The sequence below is a fragment of the Meleagris gallopavo genome, chromosome 1 (genome assembly GCF_905368555.1).
Source record: "Meleagris gallopavo chromosome 1, MGAL_WU_HG_1.1, whole genome shotgun sequence".
NCBI lineage: Eukaryota > Metazoa > Chordata > Aves > Galliformes > Phasianidae > Meleagris > Meleagris gallopavo.
The window spans coordinates 66452129-66468021 of record NC_139404.1 but is presented as its reverse complement, the minus strand read 5'-3'; the positions used below and the strand labels follow the sequence as shown (position 1 = coordinate 66468021).

At 39.1% G+C, this 15893-nt stretch overlaps 1 protein-coding gene across 1 annotated transcript in view; it reads right to left on the bottom strand.

The window, feature by feature from the left end:
* Nucleotides 1-15689, bottom strand: part of GYS2 (glycogen synthase 2) — a 41524-nt gene extending 25835 nt beyond the window's left edge. Inside the window, exons 1-6 of the mRNA XM_010715755.4 lie at nt 15639-15689; nt 15515-15557; nt 15141-15369; nt 4889-5070; nt 2424-2615; nt 1473-1658 (exon numbers count right to left, since the gene is read on the bottom strand). Coding sequence (XP_010714057.1) covers nt 1473-1658; nt 2424-2615; nt 4889-5070; nt 15141-15261 — 681 coding nt within the window. The 5' untranslated portion in view covers nt 15262-15369; nt 15515-15557; nt 15639-15689. The remainder of the gene's footprint in view (nt 1-1472; nt 1659-2423; nt 2616-4888; nt 5071-15140; nt 15370-15514; nt 15558-15638) is intronic.
* Between the last annotated feature and the right edge of the window lie 204 nt (nt 15690-15893).

The window sequence follows — 15893 nt, the reverse complement described above, 5'->3', positions numbered from 1 at the left end:
ATCTGAAATGAGATAGTCTTAGTTATTTCAATTTAGCGCTGTCCAGAGAAAAATACAGTACTGAGACTGTAATTAAAATTTGCATATATACACATAAGGAGAATATAAGGGAGTAAGAATGTCTAAAGTCCTAAAGTTTGTCTGACAGCATGCTGCCTCTTTAATGTCTGATCATATCTAATATATAATGATATCTAATTCAGGAGAGTAGTTCTCCTAGGTGATAGAATAAGACAGATCTTACAGAAGATCATATGAGGATATTTGGCTTGTGTTGACTATGCTTTTGAATAAGGACAGTATCATACTACTGCTTCAGCCCTGTCTTTGGGAGACACTTAAGTTTGACACAGAGTGGAATAAACATCAATTATGTTACAAACTGATTCATTTTATTCATTGCTTTTAGCCAAGGAAATGCTTGAACAGTGAATAAAGCAGTTGTTTTAACCTTCTGACTACAGCTGCCCTCAATACACACTGGAATGAAAAGAATCTCTTGTACTTGATTTGTCTGTAAACACACTAGAAATCCCAAATCATGTAATGTGACTCCATAGAAGGCAGTCCTAAAGATATCTGGGTCCTTGAAATGTTAGTTTATGTTATGCTTTGACTGAAAAGGAACAAAAAAAACCAAAACCACTAAAGAGTTTACAAGAATTCCCAGAAGTGGATGTGGTCTTTCAAACTCAGAAAATACTCCCTATTTTCTCAGTTACAAACAAAGCCTAACCTAAAAAGCTTGAAAACAGGACTTAAGATTTGCAAGAATTAATAGGGAAAGAAAACACCAAAACCAAACAAAAACATTTAATGGCATTAAAAGGTATCTCCTGCAAGTGGAGAGTTACTAGCTATTTTTTTCTATAATGTTTCATTAAAGAAAGAATGTCTGAGGCTGTACCTGACTACAGCTGTAAGGGTTTTACATTTACTAACTTAGAAAATGCAGCACACATTACTTGAGTTGATCACTGCTCCTGAACACGAAGGGGAAGATTCTCAAAGCTACTTGCAGTGATGTCTGACTCTGTAACTCTCCCGTGCTTTTGAAAATGCTTCAAATCATTGAAAAGAAGGTTATGAATCTCTGTTGGCAAACTTGTACAGCTGCAATACTATTTCATATAGCTGTGGATTGGACCGAGACACTAACTTGACTAAAGGCTGAATGACTTTCAGTACTCTGCAGTGAAAATCTGGTAACCTAAAGTTAATTGAAGGATGTACAAGTATTTTAGACTCTACTGAAGGATGGCATAGACACGAAAGCACGAGGCCCTAGACACCTCAGGATCTTACCATTTCTTATGTGTTGGAACTGATGACTTATCACTCTGCTATGGGGCAACTGTAAGTGATCACACAGCATGGAAAATGTAATATATAGTGTAGCACAATAAACAGAAAAGGAACCAGGAGCTGATTAGGTGGAAAAAAAGAGAAGGAATAAGAAAACTATCTCTTACCTGGTCAAGATTGTTGTAAAAGTCTATATTGGCTGCACACAAGTATCTCCCAAGCAGAGTGGCATGGGTAGTAAAAATTGTGGCAACTGGAAGTTTCTGAGATCGAGACAGTATTAAACCCACTCCTGCCTGCCATTCATGGAAATGAGCAACTATGTTGGGCTTGTCATCAAACTGACAGGAAAGCTGAAAAAAAATTAGAAAGAACATATATTAAATGTGTATCATCCAGCTCATCATCCCAGCCTCAGAAACTTTCCTTCATATTGTCTTGTATGTGTGTTCTTTCATATGACAAAACAGTATTGTGTTTTAAGTGTTCATGTGTCTTGATTCCTACCAGTCTTAATCCTTAGCTCACAAAGCTAAGTTTCCTTCACTTGCACCTCAGAACAGCATCCTTCCTAGAGCGCTGGGAAGCTCTGGCAAGGACAGTCACTCTTCATTCTTTCAACTTGCTCATTTGCTACTGGAACTCTAATTTGGATAAAAAACGGTCACGAGCATCTCTAATGGAGATGATTCTGTAGATTGACGAAGTTTTGTTTTTTCAGGGATGCTGTGGTAGAGTAATGGAAGTCATGGTGTCGTCATTCACTTCGTAACATCTCTGCAAGGTACAATCTAGCAGCTGAGAGAACTTTCTTACAGGCTTCATGACACGTTTGTGAGTGACAACTTGACTATGAAAGGAGAGGAAAAGGGAGCTTGGGATCTTATCTATAAGAACACCCAATGACAAATAAAGGAGTTGGAAGAAAAAAAAAACAGAGGAAGAAGTGACAGTGAAGACAAGGCACATTTCGCGTAAGACTTGGAAAAACATCATTAAAGTGATAAGACTTAAGTTATAAATACAAATTTTATCTAGGTCAGGAACCACATCGTAAAACTTTTCGTCTCTGCTGACAAGGCTGATGTTTTAAAAACTCCAGATTTTAAAAACTGTACCTCTTTTAAAAACCAGGCTGTTACTGATCCAAAAATTACAGCATCATTGGCTTCTCGGTCATGAAAAGGAATCCCTATGTTGGTAGCATCCCAAAATTCGCCTTTCCATCTGTCCAGATTCCAGGCTGCTGATCCTATATCAAACAGTAAGACATATGGACTGCCCTCTATCAGCCATCTTCCAAAAAAGACCTAAAGAAAATAGCCAAAGATATAAGATGAAAATGTTAAAGTGAATGTGAAAACAAATTTCCACAAGTATTTTCATCCATCAAATCATACATATTTTACACAAGGAATGCTAAGGATCACAGTCTTATACACCCATGATTTGTGGCTTTCCTTGCAAAATACATGGAGTAATACTTGATCAAAGGTTGGGGTAAGTGGAAATTACATGACATTTCCTCATTCTGCCCACGCAGTACAGTTGGTGCCCTTTGCAGAGAGGAAGGAACAATCAGAAGGTGTTATAATATCTAAAAATATCAGCCCCCAAATATACAGCTTTCCATCTTTATCTGCATCAGTACATTTAAACATCTGCAACAGAATTATAACTCCAGTTACATAACCTACCCGCGCAACAAGGAGAATAGGCTGAACTGTCCCAAGCAACACAGTGTAATTTGGATCACATTTCACATTGCAGCAGTCTACACAGTCAAATTATTTCACCTTATTTCAAATTATCTCACTTATTTGGGTCTTCGACCCAAAATGGCTACAGCAGCAGAGGCATATTAACTGTGGATAATGAGGTACTATATGTAGATTAATGCAGTTTATAGTCTGTACCGTGCTCATAGGAATCTTTTATGTTGCTGTTCAATTGCATTTAATTCACCAACCCCTGGGCTCTCCAGAGTGGAATCCTGTCCTAATGTTAGAGCTGGCGAGACAGAGGGCAGGTGTTGAAAACAATGAGACAAAAGTTCTCAGACCTATTTGCACAAAAAATGAAGACTGTATCAAAGATAGGTATACGAAGAAAGCTCAGGCCCTTACATACATATTTCAAGCTATTCTGGTTTCTTACTTAGGAAAATGAGATTAATGAACAGGGATTCCGTGTGAACCCTGATTTTAAATACGGTGTCAAGTTGTGGCAAGGAACACACCTGACCTGAGAATTTCAGAAGCTTTCCTAGGTCCCCTGGTTTAAAGGGTTCCATTGTGATACATAAGCAAAATCCAGACGCACTGATAATAGGATAAGTGCAGCTCTTGGAATCTAAAGCGTCATTATTAGAGATCAAAGCTATACTTGACGTACCTGGGATAGATCTCCTGCTATATATGAATACTCCAGCAGAACGATGCACTTGTCAGACTGCCAGAGCTGACTGCTTAAATTGAATGTATGCTGGAACAGCATAAAGTATTTATATACGTATGTATAGCTTTGCAAATAATCTGCCTCACAAGCCTTTTGCTATTATCCAAACAAAGGAGTGTTATACCTTGCAGAGACATCTCTCTGTAAGGAACAGATGCAGCACATAAAACTTGATAATTCACTTAGGAAAGACTGATAAAAAATACAGATTTATATTCCTGTTAATTAGACCTTTCAGTTTGAGCTTCATTTTTAACAATGCCAAGCATCATACAACAACAGTATCCCCAACAGACACTATCCCAAGCTGTGGCTCATGTATTTCCAACCACGTACGTAACACATAGCAGGGCATGAGAACCTAAGAACTGCCATAGCACAAGGAAATAACACATTGCCAGTGCCACAGCTGATGTCAGTCCAGGATGTTCATGAATTTCTACACTAACGTGTGCCATTTTTAGCTTACTGCTGAATAAGAACTTCATTACTAGTTTATGGTTGGAGTCAAGCTATGAGATTGATGTGAAGTCTCAGAGAAAACACCAATAAAAATTGTGCAAGAAACACAGATTAACTCCCTATGTGTGCTACAGTTTAAACCCTCTTTCTAAGGAATGGACAGTCAGCTGTATTGATCTGAGGAAGCAGATTCTTTATCAGTTGGGTACTTTTCTTAAGCACACTTGTGTTTTTTCCCTTTCCGTCTTTCAACTCAATACAGTGCTTCATAAGAAAAATTCTGTGATGATGAGATGCTTTCTTTCAAGTTTCTTCAACATCACAAGAATGCTGAAGGTAACATAAGTGTTCAGTCAAAGTAAGGTCGTATTATATCCACTAAAATCTCATGTATTTAGAGACTGGAGAAATAAGTCATTAATCCAATTAAGTAGTCTTGCAGATAAATGAGCATTAAAACCTTTAATTGGATAAACTGTTTCTTCCTCAAAAATAACCTTTAATGAATCGACTTTGCTGTTCTAACCGTAGAATCTGAGCTTTTCCCATTGTGACATTGACCAGGACTGCTGTGTCAAGTGGAACAGCGGGAGCATTAACCAAAACTGTAATCTCCTCAGAGTCAGCTTAGTTGTCCTGAGAAGCAGAAGCACATCTGATTTACCTGACACCCTTGGCTTTTCATGGTATCCATTGCCTTCTTAATTGCAGGGTTTGGAGGCTCACATACTTCCACCTGAGTCTTCACATTGTGCTCAAAATAAGGACCAATCAGAAAATAGTTTTCACCCCATTCGTCTGCTGTAATTTTGGCTTTCGTCTGGATCACGGTATAAATTCCTCCCACTGAAAAACAAGATCACAAAGAACAAAAGGTAGAAATGGGAACAGGCCTTAAAGCTCTGGAATAAGTTCCATCCTACCTGGGAGTCAGACAGACCATTAAATCACTTCACATATTCAGACTTAAAATGAAACCTGGAATCTAATAAATGAATAGAAGTTCAGCCTCCTAAAATGTAACCAGAGTTTCACCATTTAGTTTAGGAGTATGCTCTGGTAGCAGACCATGTGTTATCCTTAAATAGCAATTTAATACTTTGCTTAGTTCTGGTTAACAGAATATGGCTTCTTTCTATTTCTCCTCCTATTTCTCCTCTTCTTCTATTTCTCCTCTAATCTCAAATGGATGCTTTCTAGCCTTAACTACCAATTCTATCTGTTATTATTATTATTTTAATTTTTTTCAGGTGTATGAAGTCACTTCATAAACATTCATTCTATTTTTTTTTTTTAGGTCGTCCACCCCTTTTCAAATATCTGCACTCAGACTGTGAGATTCAAATCCTGAGTCTCACACTTCCACTTTCCCTTGCCTAATCTTGATTCTACTGCATTTCAAATTCAGACTGCCTTTTTTTTTTTTTAAAGAAGAAGTCATCATTTTCAAACACATACTTTGTGATGTGGAAATACATGTGGTAATAACTAGGCTGGCACCTCCAGCTTGTTTCACACAAATCATAGAGAGAAGTAGAGGCAGTGATGAATTTTGTTGACTACTGGCCATGAAAATGGATTTAAACCTAAATCTTTGGAGCAAAAGGTGTCATGTTCTATCACTAATCTAAACAGTTATTAAGTTGGTATGAACGTAGCCTATGTTGCCAATATAAATATCTGCAGCACTTTCCACCTCAATATTGTCAATCTTAAAAGTAAATGTAGTACTAAATTTCTAAGAGAATAGAGCAGTAATATCTTCTGATGAGTAAATACAGATCTATCTAGTCTTGCATATGGGATGCTAGATTCAATTAGTTACTTTTGCCTGACAGTTTTCCACATTTGTCCCTGTGATCTATGCACTGGCAATGCAGCCTCGCAGCCTCCTTGGTCACAGGACCTGCGATGCAAGGCAGTGGCCATTCCACCACCACAAAAACAGAACACGAATAAGTGCTTGGATAAATCAAGTAGAAGGGAGGGCAAAAGAAGAGACTGCTGCTATGTATGAGCAATGTTTGTCATAGCTCTGATGATTTTAAGCAGGGTAAGACAAATGAAGCTCAACAGATACATGCAAACAACATTTGCAGACCAGGAAATAATAGGAAAATAATGGAAGTTCCTACTTAGAAATATCACCCTCCACTGAATCTGGAAGCATTTGGTAATACTTCAGACAAAAAGACCATGTTACACCTTTCAGCAACAACATCAAAATACATAAGGAGTCAGCAATGCAAGTGATCGTTGTCTACCATTCAGCAATCCAAACTTCATTTTAAAAGGTACTTGAGTATCTAGAGGTGCAGGTGGACTGCATACCACTGCAGATGGCAAAAAATCTTCAAGGTTTACCTGATTCTTCTTAAAAATCTGCCCCAAATGACTATGACTTACAGAAGAGCTGCTGAAGTTGCTCAGAGCTTCAGGAGCCAAACTAATTAAATGGTATCACCTGAGAAGTATAGAAAGCCTTCCCCCAACCCTGGTATCTTGCAGTCCTGAGAAACTGAGCAGCCAGAGTTATGCTTTCTAATTGTGTTCCTAAAAGAGAATTTGCATACTTAAAATCTTTTTCTTTACAAGCATGCCATTTGTTCTGAATGCTGGAAGGGTTCCCAACCTTAATTTTTTTATGTCAAAGTGTCTCAGATTTCTAGGCATTTGACAAACAAATACAAATGCAGTTCCAATCTAGCAGCTTGCTAAATAAAACTATTTCATTAAGTTATTAACCTACGTACTAACTCAGGATCTAAGAAGATTTTCATGTACTCCTAAATCAATGCCATAGTTAAGGAGTTCCAGATCATAGAGATATGGAACTGCAGAAATAAATCTATGCATTGGAAAATTCTTCTGTACTTTGCTCAGATCAGAAAGCCAAGGAAACTAAATCATAGCCACCATGAGCACTTCCTCTATGAAGAAAGGTTGAAGGCTTGGTTAGCTTAGAGGAGAGAAGGCTTCAGGGACACCTTATTGTGGCCTTTCAATATTTGAGGGAAGCATATAAACAAGACGGTGTATGACTGTTTACAAAGCTGGATAGTGATAGGACAAGGGGGAATGATTTTAAACTGAGACAGGGCAGGTTTAGGTTAGATACTAAGGAGGAAGTTTCTCACACAGAGGGTGGTGACACACTGGAACAGGTTGCCCAGGTTGCCCAGAGAGGTTGTGGATGCCCCATCCCTGGAGGCATTCAAGGCCAGGCTGGATGTGGCTCTGGGCAGCCTGGTCTGGTGGTTGGTGACCCCCACATAGCAGGGGGGTTGAAACTAGATGATCATTGTGGTCCTTTTCAAACCAGGCCATTCTATGATTCCATGATTCTATGATTCTATGATTGTCTACCATATCTGCTCTGGACAAGGATTTTAAAAAGTCAGAAGAAAGTGGCTCCGAATTCCTCTGCTCATAAGCTGATAGAAACTACGTGAATACCTTGTATTCGTGCAAACACACCATTTTAATAATGAGACAAGTCAGAAGGTTCAACCTACAATGTCATGCGGTTACAATGACACAAATGTTGTCTGTTCTCATGGAAAGGTCATCATATGAACAGAAATCACTTTAATCCAAAACAGATAAACAAGTCGAAATCTTAGTTGTGAAGCTAGTTGGTTTTTATTGGCAGAAATATTGGTCTTGTGATAGGGGAAAATTTTTGTGCAAAGTTGCCAGGTGTCCACATGGAAATGAGTAAAAAACCTATGTGCAAGAATTAAGATACTAGATAACATGATAAAGCCACATATGACATCAATGGTGTGGAGCTCTTTCCCCACCAACAAAAGAGTGGAGATCAGTGTCTTTCACAATGCAAGGTGTTCAATGTTGGCAGCTGAGTTTTGCAGATACTGCCTTTAAAAGAGATAAATGGCCTGGGACATCACTTTACAAAGCCAACAGCTAAGTGATCCTGTTCACAAGATTTTGTGTAGCATTACTCTCTGTTCTAAAGGACGTCCTGTCAAAAAGGAAGACTTGTTCTGAATGAAAAATTGGAGAGTGTGCTGTGGTCTACCACCATAATCTGTCGCACAGCAATGTAAAATACATTTGAGGGTACTATTTTGCCTGAAATGCAATGAGAATTACTAAGGATAAAAACAAAAGAGTATATTTTATGGACAGTAAAAACTCTGCAGAAGATAGTTGTGATGAAAGGTCGGGGTTACTTGGTCCTCAAATCTACTTTTGTTTTCTCTGTTACTGTGGAAATAGGACTCACAAGGCACATTTTTGTGTAAACTTATATTGACTGGGTGAGTGAACCTGCACGTGTGTGGAAAGGGTCGGGCAAAACTTAAAAAAGACATCCTGAGAAAAAAAGAGCAATGTCTAAAACAACACATAGACTTTGGAAAATTCACTTTCCCAAAACAATTCAAGGAGCATGTTATATATTATGAAGAGATAGATTATATCTGCACAGTGACTTTGAATCCACTGGAAATACCTATGTTAGTAATCAGTGCATTACACATTCTATCAACTAGCAGAGCTAGGCCGAAGTTGAGTATGCAGATCCTAACAAGATTCTCAAATTATTCCCACTTATATGATACACCACCTTGTTCGACCCTAATCACATATTTTATTGTAGCTATAAAAACTTTTCAAACAATAAGGATGTATGAAAATCCCATGATGTTTTAGGTTTCTGTATGCAGCCTCTGAAGTTCTGTTATCTGAAGAAGTTTTAAAACAATGACAGATGAAATGAAAAATAGATGCAATATCAGGAGAGATTAGGTACAGAGAACTGGGTTATAAACATGAGGCATTAGTAGTGAAATGTGAATAAATTATAGAATCATAGTATAGTTTGGGTTGGAAGAGACCTTTAAGGTCATCTGATTCCAATCCCCTGCTATAGGCAGGGACACCTCCCTCTAGACCGATGGGGCTCAAAGCCCCATCCAGCCTGGCCTTGAGTGCTTTCAGGCCCAGTTTAGTGTTCTAATTCCATCTGAAACATTTCATGCAAATATTTTAAGTTCTGATAATTTTAAAACCCCCTTGATAGAAAAAAAAAATGTTTTTATTATTTGTTTTTAAAATTTACTTTTAACTTTTCCACCAAAAAGAGAAAATTAAGTTAAAAAAGAAATGAAGAAAAAATAATTCCCCTCATTTATTTCCATTCATTCTCTCCCTCTTTTTTGGGAAAAATAAACTGGCAGAGGCAGGAGAAAAAACAGTTTTGGGGAAAGAAGGTCCACATGAGAAAGTCTGACTTCCCTTTAGTGACCTCATTAAAAGGAAAAAGATGAAAACAAAATACTTGCTCAGAAAATATTTCATTAAATTATTTTCCTAAGTTTGAATGTTTTCATATAATTTACCATAACTGCGCATTAAAAAGTTATCATCTTCATTACTTCAGCTTCTTACTTCTTTCCCCATTTCAAGTGCATTATTATCGTTGCGAATTTAAAGTCCAAGCAGTAATTAGTGCCTTCTGAGACAGATGCCAGAGCTATTTAAATAAATAAAAAGTCTGTGAGTCAGAATGGACTCCCTGTTTTACATCGCAACCGAGGACAGCATTACGCAGAAGCGGAGACCTGATTTTGCAACTGGACATCTTTGTGGAAGACCTATCACTGCAGAAAAGTATGCTATTTCTGCTGAAAATATTACATGGAAAGACCCATTGCTAATGCTCTTTGTCACCTGATGAGGAAGGAGCTACAACTTGCAAGATTACACAGGAAATTCGTTTCTAGAAAATGGCCTGTGCAGGTGGAAATGTTTGAGCAGGGAATGGCCCAAACTTCTCAAAGCTGCCAGAGATACCTACTGTTCACTTTAATTGCTCTCCTACCTACCCCACATTGTGGAGAGAAAGAGGGAAGCAGCAGCAGACATCAAAAAGGAAGTAAAGAGATGGCACAAGAAGCTACAGAACTGAGACAGGAAGACCGTCACCTGCAGGATAGATGTAGGAGCCCTTCCTTGCACACGATTGCTACAGAGGCAGGGGGTGCTCCCAGGCCACTTCATCTTTTTTGCCACAGCCTGACTCAGAAGGTACTAGAGCTTTTCTGGGGGCTGTGCTTACCATGGAATCCAAGAGGGAAGTGGTACCCAGCTTCAGGGTTCAAAATTGTAGAATCATAGAATCATAGAACGGCCTGGGTTGAAAAGGACCATAATGATCATCTAGTTTCAAGACCCCCTGATATATGCAGATCAACAACCACCAGACCAGGCTGCCCAGAGCCACATCCAGCCTGGCCTTGAATGCCTCCACAACCTCCTTGGGCAACCTGTTCCACTGCGTCACCACCCTCTGTGTGAAAAACTTCCTCCTAATATCTAACCTAAACCTCCCCTGTCTCAGTTTAAAGCCATTCCCCCTTGTCCTAAAATGACTTCACTGCCACAATTACTAGTTATGTCAACTATTATTTCACTCCTTCCCCTCAAAATTTATCTCTGATCTGTAGACATAATAAAATTATGTGTTCTGGTGACTATTTTTGGAGTAAAATAATGTCAAGCAAAAAATACACAGCCTCTTCAGACACCTTCAGATACTTTTCATGTATTTTTTGGCAATTTTTGTGTCCAGGACTCATCAGAAGATAGAAGTTATCCGTATTCTTTGAAGTTCTGGCGCTAGAAGTATATTTTGAAATAATACCAAAACACTGCAGTTTACAGCAGATGTTCACAATACAGTCCTGTGTGCATCATCTCAAATACAAAGGATTTAATTTCATATTACTTTGATGCCGAGATATCACCAGATCCAGAAGCACGATGGGCTTTGATGCTGTGCTCATGCTAAGTTTCCCACAAGAATATGATTTTTCTTATGGATAATAAATATGTATTATATAACTATGTAAGATATATGCTAGCACATCTTCACTTTCTAAAGTGTTCTAGTTCAACTGTGTCACAAGATTTCATCACCCACCTTCTCCCAAAGACTTTCCACCATGGAAAGACATTTAATGCAGATAGAGTGAAATGTTGGTCCTGCTGACTTCAGTGATTTCATGATTTAATTACCAAGGGTACAAGTTTTCACCAGGGAACCTGTGCACACAACTCTGCTTCAGGGGAAAATGAACTAAGGTTTGTTTTTAACAGAATCTTCCTTCTAGTAGGGCTGGAAAAAAATATTTAAGATTCATCTACGAGTGATTTTTGAGCCAATCTGTTCACAGCTGAATGATGACAGAAACTGGCAGTCAGCCCAGCATTTTTAAGCACTCTTCTACTTTCTAGCTAAAAGCTGTTAAGTATAGCAGAAGATATGAAACTAAGCATCAACTGAATGACTTTAAAGGAATCTTTAAAGAGCACAGATCAGATTTTCAGAGTTTGCAGCCCTTCTCACTATGAATATCCAAAAACTCACTAACCTACAGCTAAGAATTACACTTCTCCTCTATCTCAGTTAAACACTCCAATTATCAGTGGGAAAATATTTAGAAGATGTTGAGAAGGAGGAATTGAGGACAAAAGATTACTGTGGAAAGTTTGCTGCAGTTGCCTCCATGCTCCTGTAATAGCTTTTGGTTCCCTGCTGACAACTTCCATCTAAGGAGCTTCAGACACAAGATATACAAAGCTTGTCGCCAATGTGGTCTGCGCTCCCGTTCTTACAGTTCCATTGGTCTTTGTGTTATGAGGAAAAAAAAACCAAAACAAAACACAGCAAACAGTCCTCTTTTGCAACATGCATACAGATAGCCTAGATCTGGCCTTTACTGAAGCATACTGGCCAGGAAAGATGGGGAAGGAAGTGTGAAACAAGCTGGGTTTCTCCAAAATTACCACCAAATCATGCAGCTCTGCAGTGTACTGGGGCTCTTGTCTGTTTGCTTTCGTCCCTTTCTGCCACATAAACACAGTAGATTCACTTCACAGTATGGGACTTGCCAAAGTCAAAGTGAGAAAGTCTTGCATCACAAACTACATTTTTCTCACATTTTTGACAGAAGACTTTCAATGCAAGATGGTTTCAATGTTGTGCTAGCATTTTAAGTGGCAAGTTCCTTTTTGCTTTACTTGGGGATAAGGTGGAGGGAGAGTCACACTTTCAGATGAGTTTCTTTTTTTTTTTTTTTTAATTTCTCATTCTCTCCTTCAGCTATCTTATCTCTGCATGCTCCAAATTGGCTATGTAAGCTAGGGGAGAAGAGAATAACTGAGATGCTGGTGCTTTCCAGTTCTTATGTCAGAAGCTGCCACTCAACACAGGCAGCACTGGAACACAGAGTATAAAAAGGAAGCATAGGCAAGTAGAAAACTCTGCTAATTAAAGCATGTGTTAAAAGAACTAGACTTAAAAAAGGGAGGCACCTTCACTGTGCCAGCTGTTGAGAAAGAACTTAAGAGGTTCTGCGAATAATGAATACTTGCATATCTCTGAATATTGAGTTCATGCAACTGACAAATCCTTTCCTTCCACTACATCATAGACTTCAGTACCAACCAGCACCACTTTCTGCTCAAGGAAATGCCAGTCAACCCTCTTTTCCAACAGGCAGTGTGGCACGTGAAAACCCTCTCACACCACCCAATCACCTACACTCTGAGTTGCAGAACCTTTCATTGTCCTCCAACTCTGAAGGCAAATGTATTTGTGAAGTTCAGAAAAGAGCTCATTTGAGCTACTTGCAAAGGGCACTGCTTACAAGCAACTAGTGATGCACACAAGGCACATATAAAGACTTGAACTTTCTCCTGTAGGCAGCAGCAACATTACACCACTTTAGCTGCATGAGCCAACTTTGTGCTGAAACAGCTTTGCATTGCCAGAAAATAAATATTAAGCCATCATATTAAATCATCAAATGAGCTTGTCAGGGCAATAAGCCCAGCTTATGCTTATCTTTCCCTCTATATTAGAAATATAGATAGCAACATTAAAACTAAAACACTGAAACATGCAGCAGCATTAAATCTATGTGGGGGCAGGCTACTTAGTAAAATGAACAGTTATTCCTTATGCTAAAGGAAGATGGGGGAAATGGTGTAAGTGACTGTATTTCCTAAGCCTGTATATCTTCTGTGAAGACTCTCCCTTTTGTTGGCTATTCTCTTTCCTTATAAGCCCAGTGCCTCAATGTTTTCCAAGAACTGTTTATAAAAAGGTCACTGGGGAATCTCATCATGTGACTTTGACATTCAATTGCATGGAACACACAGGAAAAAAAGCCTTCAGCACCAAGAATATAAAGGCTCACAGAAAAGTAAGCTGAAATAAGCTTATTAAAGATTTTTTGCACAAACATTTCCAGTCAGGGTTGGCTGATGGGAATTTTGTACAGAGAACCAGTTTTAATGAAGACATTGTTTGCTATGTCTAGCTGTGTCAGCTCCATTTGGACATATCAGTTTGAAACCTGGTACAATTAACAGCATCTTTATTTTAAACTAATTTGAAAAACTGTTCACTCTATTGTAAATATTAGTTCTCCCATAAAATATGAAACTAATCAGTGCAGCCAAATCAACCGACACAGCTACAAATAAGGTCATTAAAAGCTGTACGGATGATCAAAACATTCTCAGCATTTTTCACATAAAGACAGATAGATCTAATTCTTTTTTACTTTTTCTTAAATATCTGTCTGATCCCTGTAGCCAGGGGGCCCAGATAACACAGAGTATGTAAATAGCACAGGGCTCAGAATTGTGAACAAGGACATCTGAACTTTCCAGATTTCTGCTGCCATCTGCTTGCCAGTGGCTTACTTACCATGTACGCTGTGAAAGTAAATGATGCATGCTCCAAATTCTGACAGTAGGCAACTACCTCAAAAACCTTGACTAAAACTACTGAAAAGTCCACAGGGATTCAAAGTGTAAAAGCTACTCTGTACTACCTCTGTGTATTGATCCTCCTGGGCAAGTAAAATTGCAGTTCAGTGCAGACTAAATACTGGAACTGATCACAGAATATTAATTCTAGTTCCACCACAGTGATAGACCTTAGCACTCTCTGCTCCTCTCACACATATTTCCCCGTTAGGGTTAAAATCTTAACAGATTACAGATCCTCTCTTCTGGCTAATCTCTTTATTTATCTGCCAGGACAATAAGACACATAGGTCAATCATTTACTCATACTAACTCGCTTTTATGGCAAAAACGGAGCCTGTTCCCCCTTAGTGAACTGCACCTAGCCGAAATGATTCCATTCTATGATTCTATGACTCCATTCTATGAAAGGGGTATATTTTGATGAAGAAATTAGTAATGGAGGCAGAAAGATCTTTGCGTAGCAAGTAGCATAGACTTTGCATGTAACACTGTGTGAGGAGATTTTGAATCTGTACACGTGTGCAAAGCATGAAGTCCCTGTCTGGCACTACCTATGTTTGCAAAAGCCAGTCCAAAAGGGTTTCAGCTGCCGTAAAGACTGTTGGTTATTGACGTCTGTTTTTGTTCAGTGGTTTCAATGCAACTATGTTTATTTGTGACAATTTCAAATTGGGCCTCTTTTCCACACTGCTATAGAAGGAGAAACTACTAACTTCTCTGAATTTAGTGTTTGTTTTGCAGCCTATTTTCATGTGTTATATTCCCAAGTGAATTTGCATAGAAGATAAAAATCTAAATACGTACAAAGGAACGTCTATATATTAATAAACATGCACACCTGGGCATAACACTTAGATGTTTGCTTAAACAACACGGCCCTGGTGGTGAATGGTGTGCAGACAAATACATATCCTGACACTACTACGCTCCTTCCACGCAAGTACATGCAGATGCAGCCCACACACAAACATGGATGCCGCATTTGTTCCTGCCGATACAAAACACACGCAGCCAGCTTTTGCCCAGTCTCCCTTTAATGCCCCTCATGACCACATCCTACACTTCTCCCACTTCCACAAAAACACTCTTATGAGTGTTGTACAAACCTTTGTTGGTAACTTCCCAAGAAACTTCAAAGAGCAACAAATCCTCCACTGGTAGGTCTTCATCTTCCCATTGAGGAAGCCCATTAAGAGAGGTCATGGACAGTGATCTAGCCAGTGGCATTTTCTTCAGCCCCTAAATGCTCACCACGCAGGCCACAACAGTTGTACTCAAATGTCCGGTTAACGTGGCAGTTCTCTGCAGTTCTGCTTGGAGTGGTCTGCCGGTGTGCTGGGTTTGGAGAAGAAAATTTACTCAGATAGCTGGCAGCTAATGGGTTTAAACTGTCTGACCACCAGCATTAAATTGGCTCAGTGAAATCCTCAGGGCTTGAGAAGCAGCTGCTGGCAGAGGTAAGAATTTAAAAAAGACTGACCTGAGGAAGGTCTTCACTTTGGGGGCAGGCCTTTCTTCTGCCCCTAAAGGGAGATAAAAATTGGTTTTGAGCTCCCCAGTCACAACATTCAGTATCTTCCCCTTCAGGAACAATTGAAACTCACCAGCTGTAAATTCAACACTGCCCTGAGCAAACTCCAGGAAGGAGGACACTCTGAGTTCACCACCTGATCTGAGTCCGGCCCCCGAGTCCTCCCCTGCCTGTTACCACTCGTGGACTTTCTCTACCTGCTGGCCAGCAAGGTAAACGGGCTTTTTTTACATGATGCCTCTTAGATTACTTGCCAGGTTAAGCACTGTTACCTATTCTTGTTCAGTCCATCAATTCAAAAGCACTAATTTGCCTCACACAGTTTGAC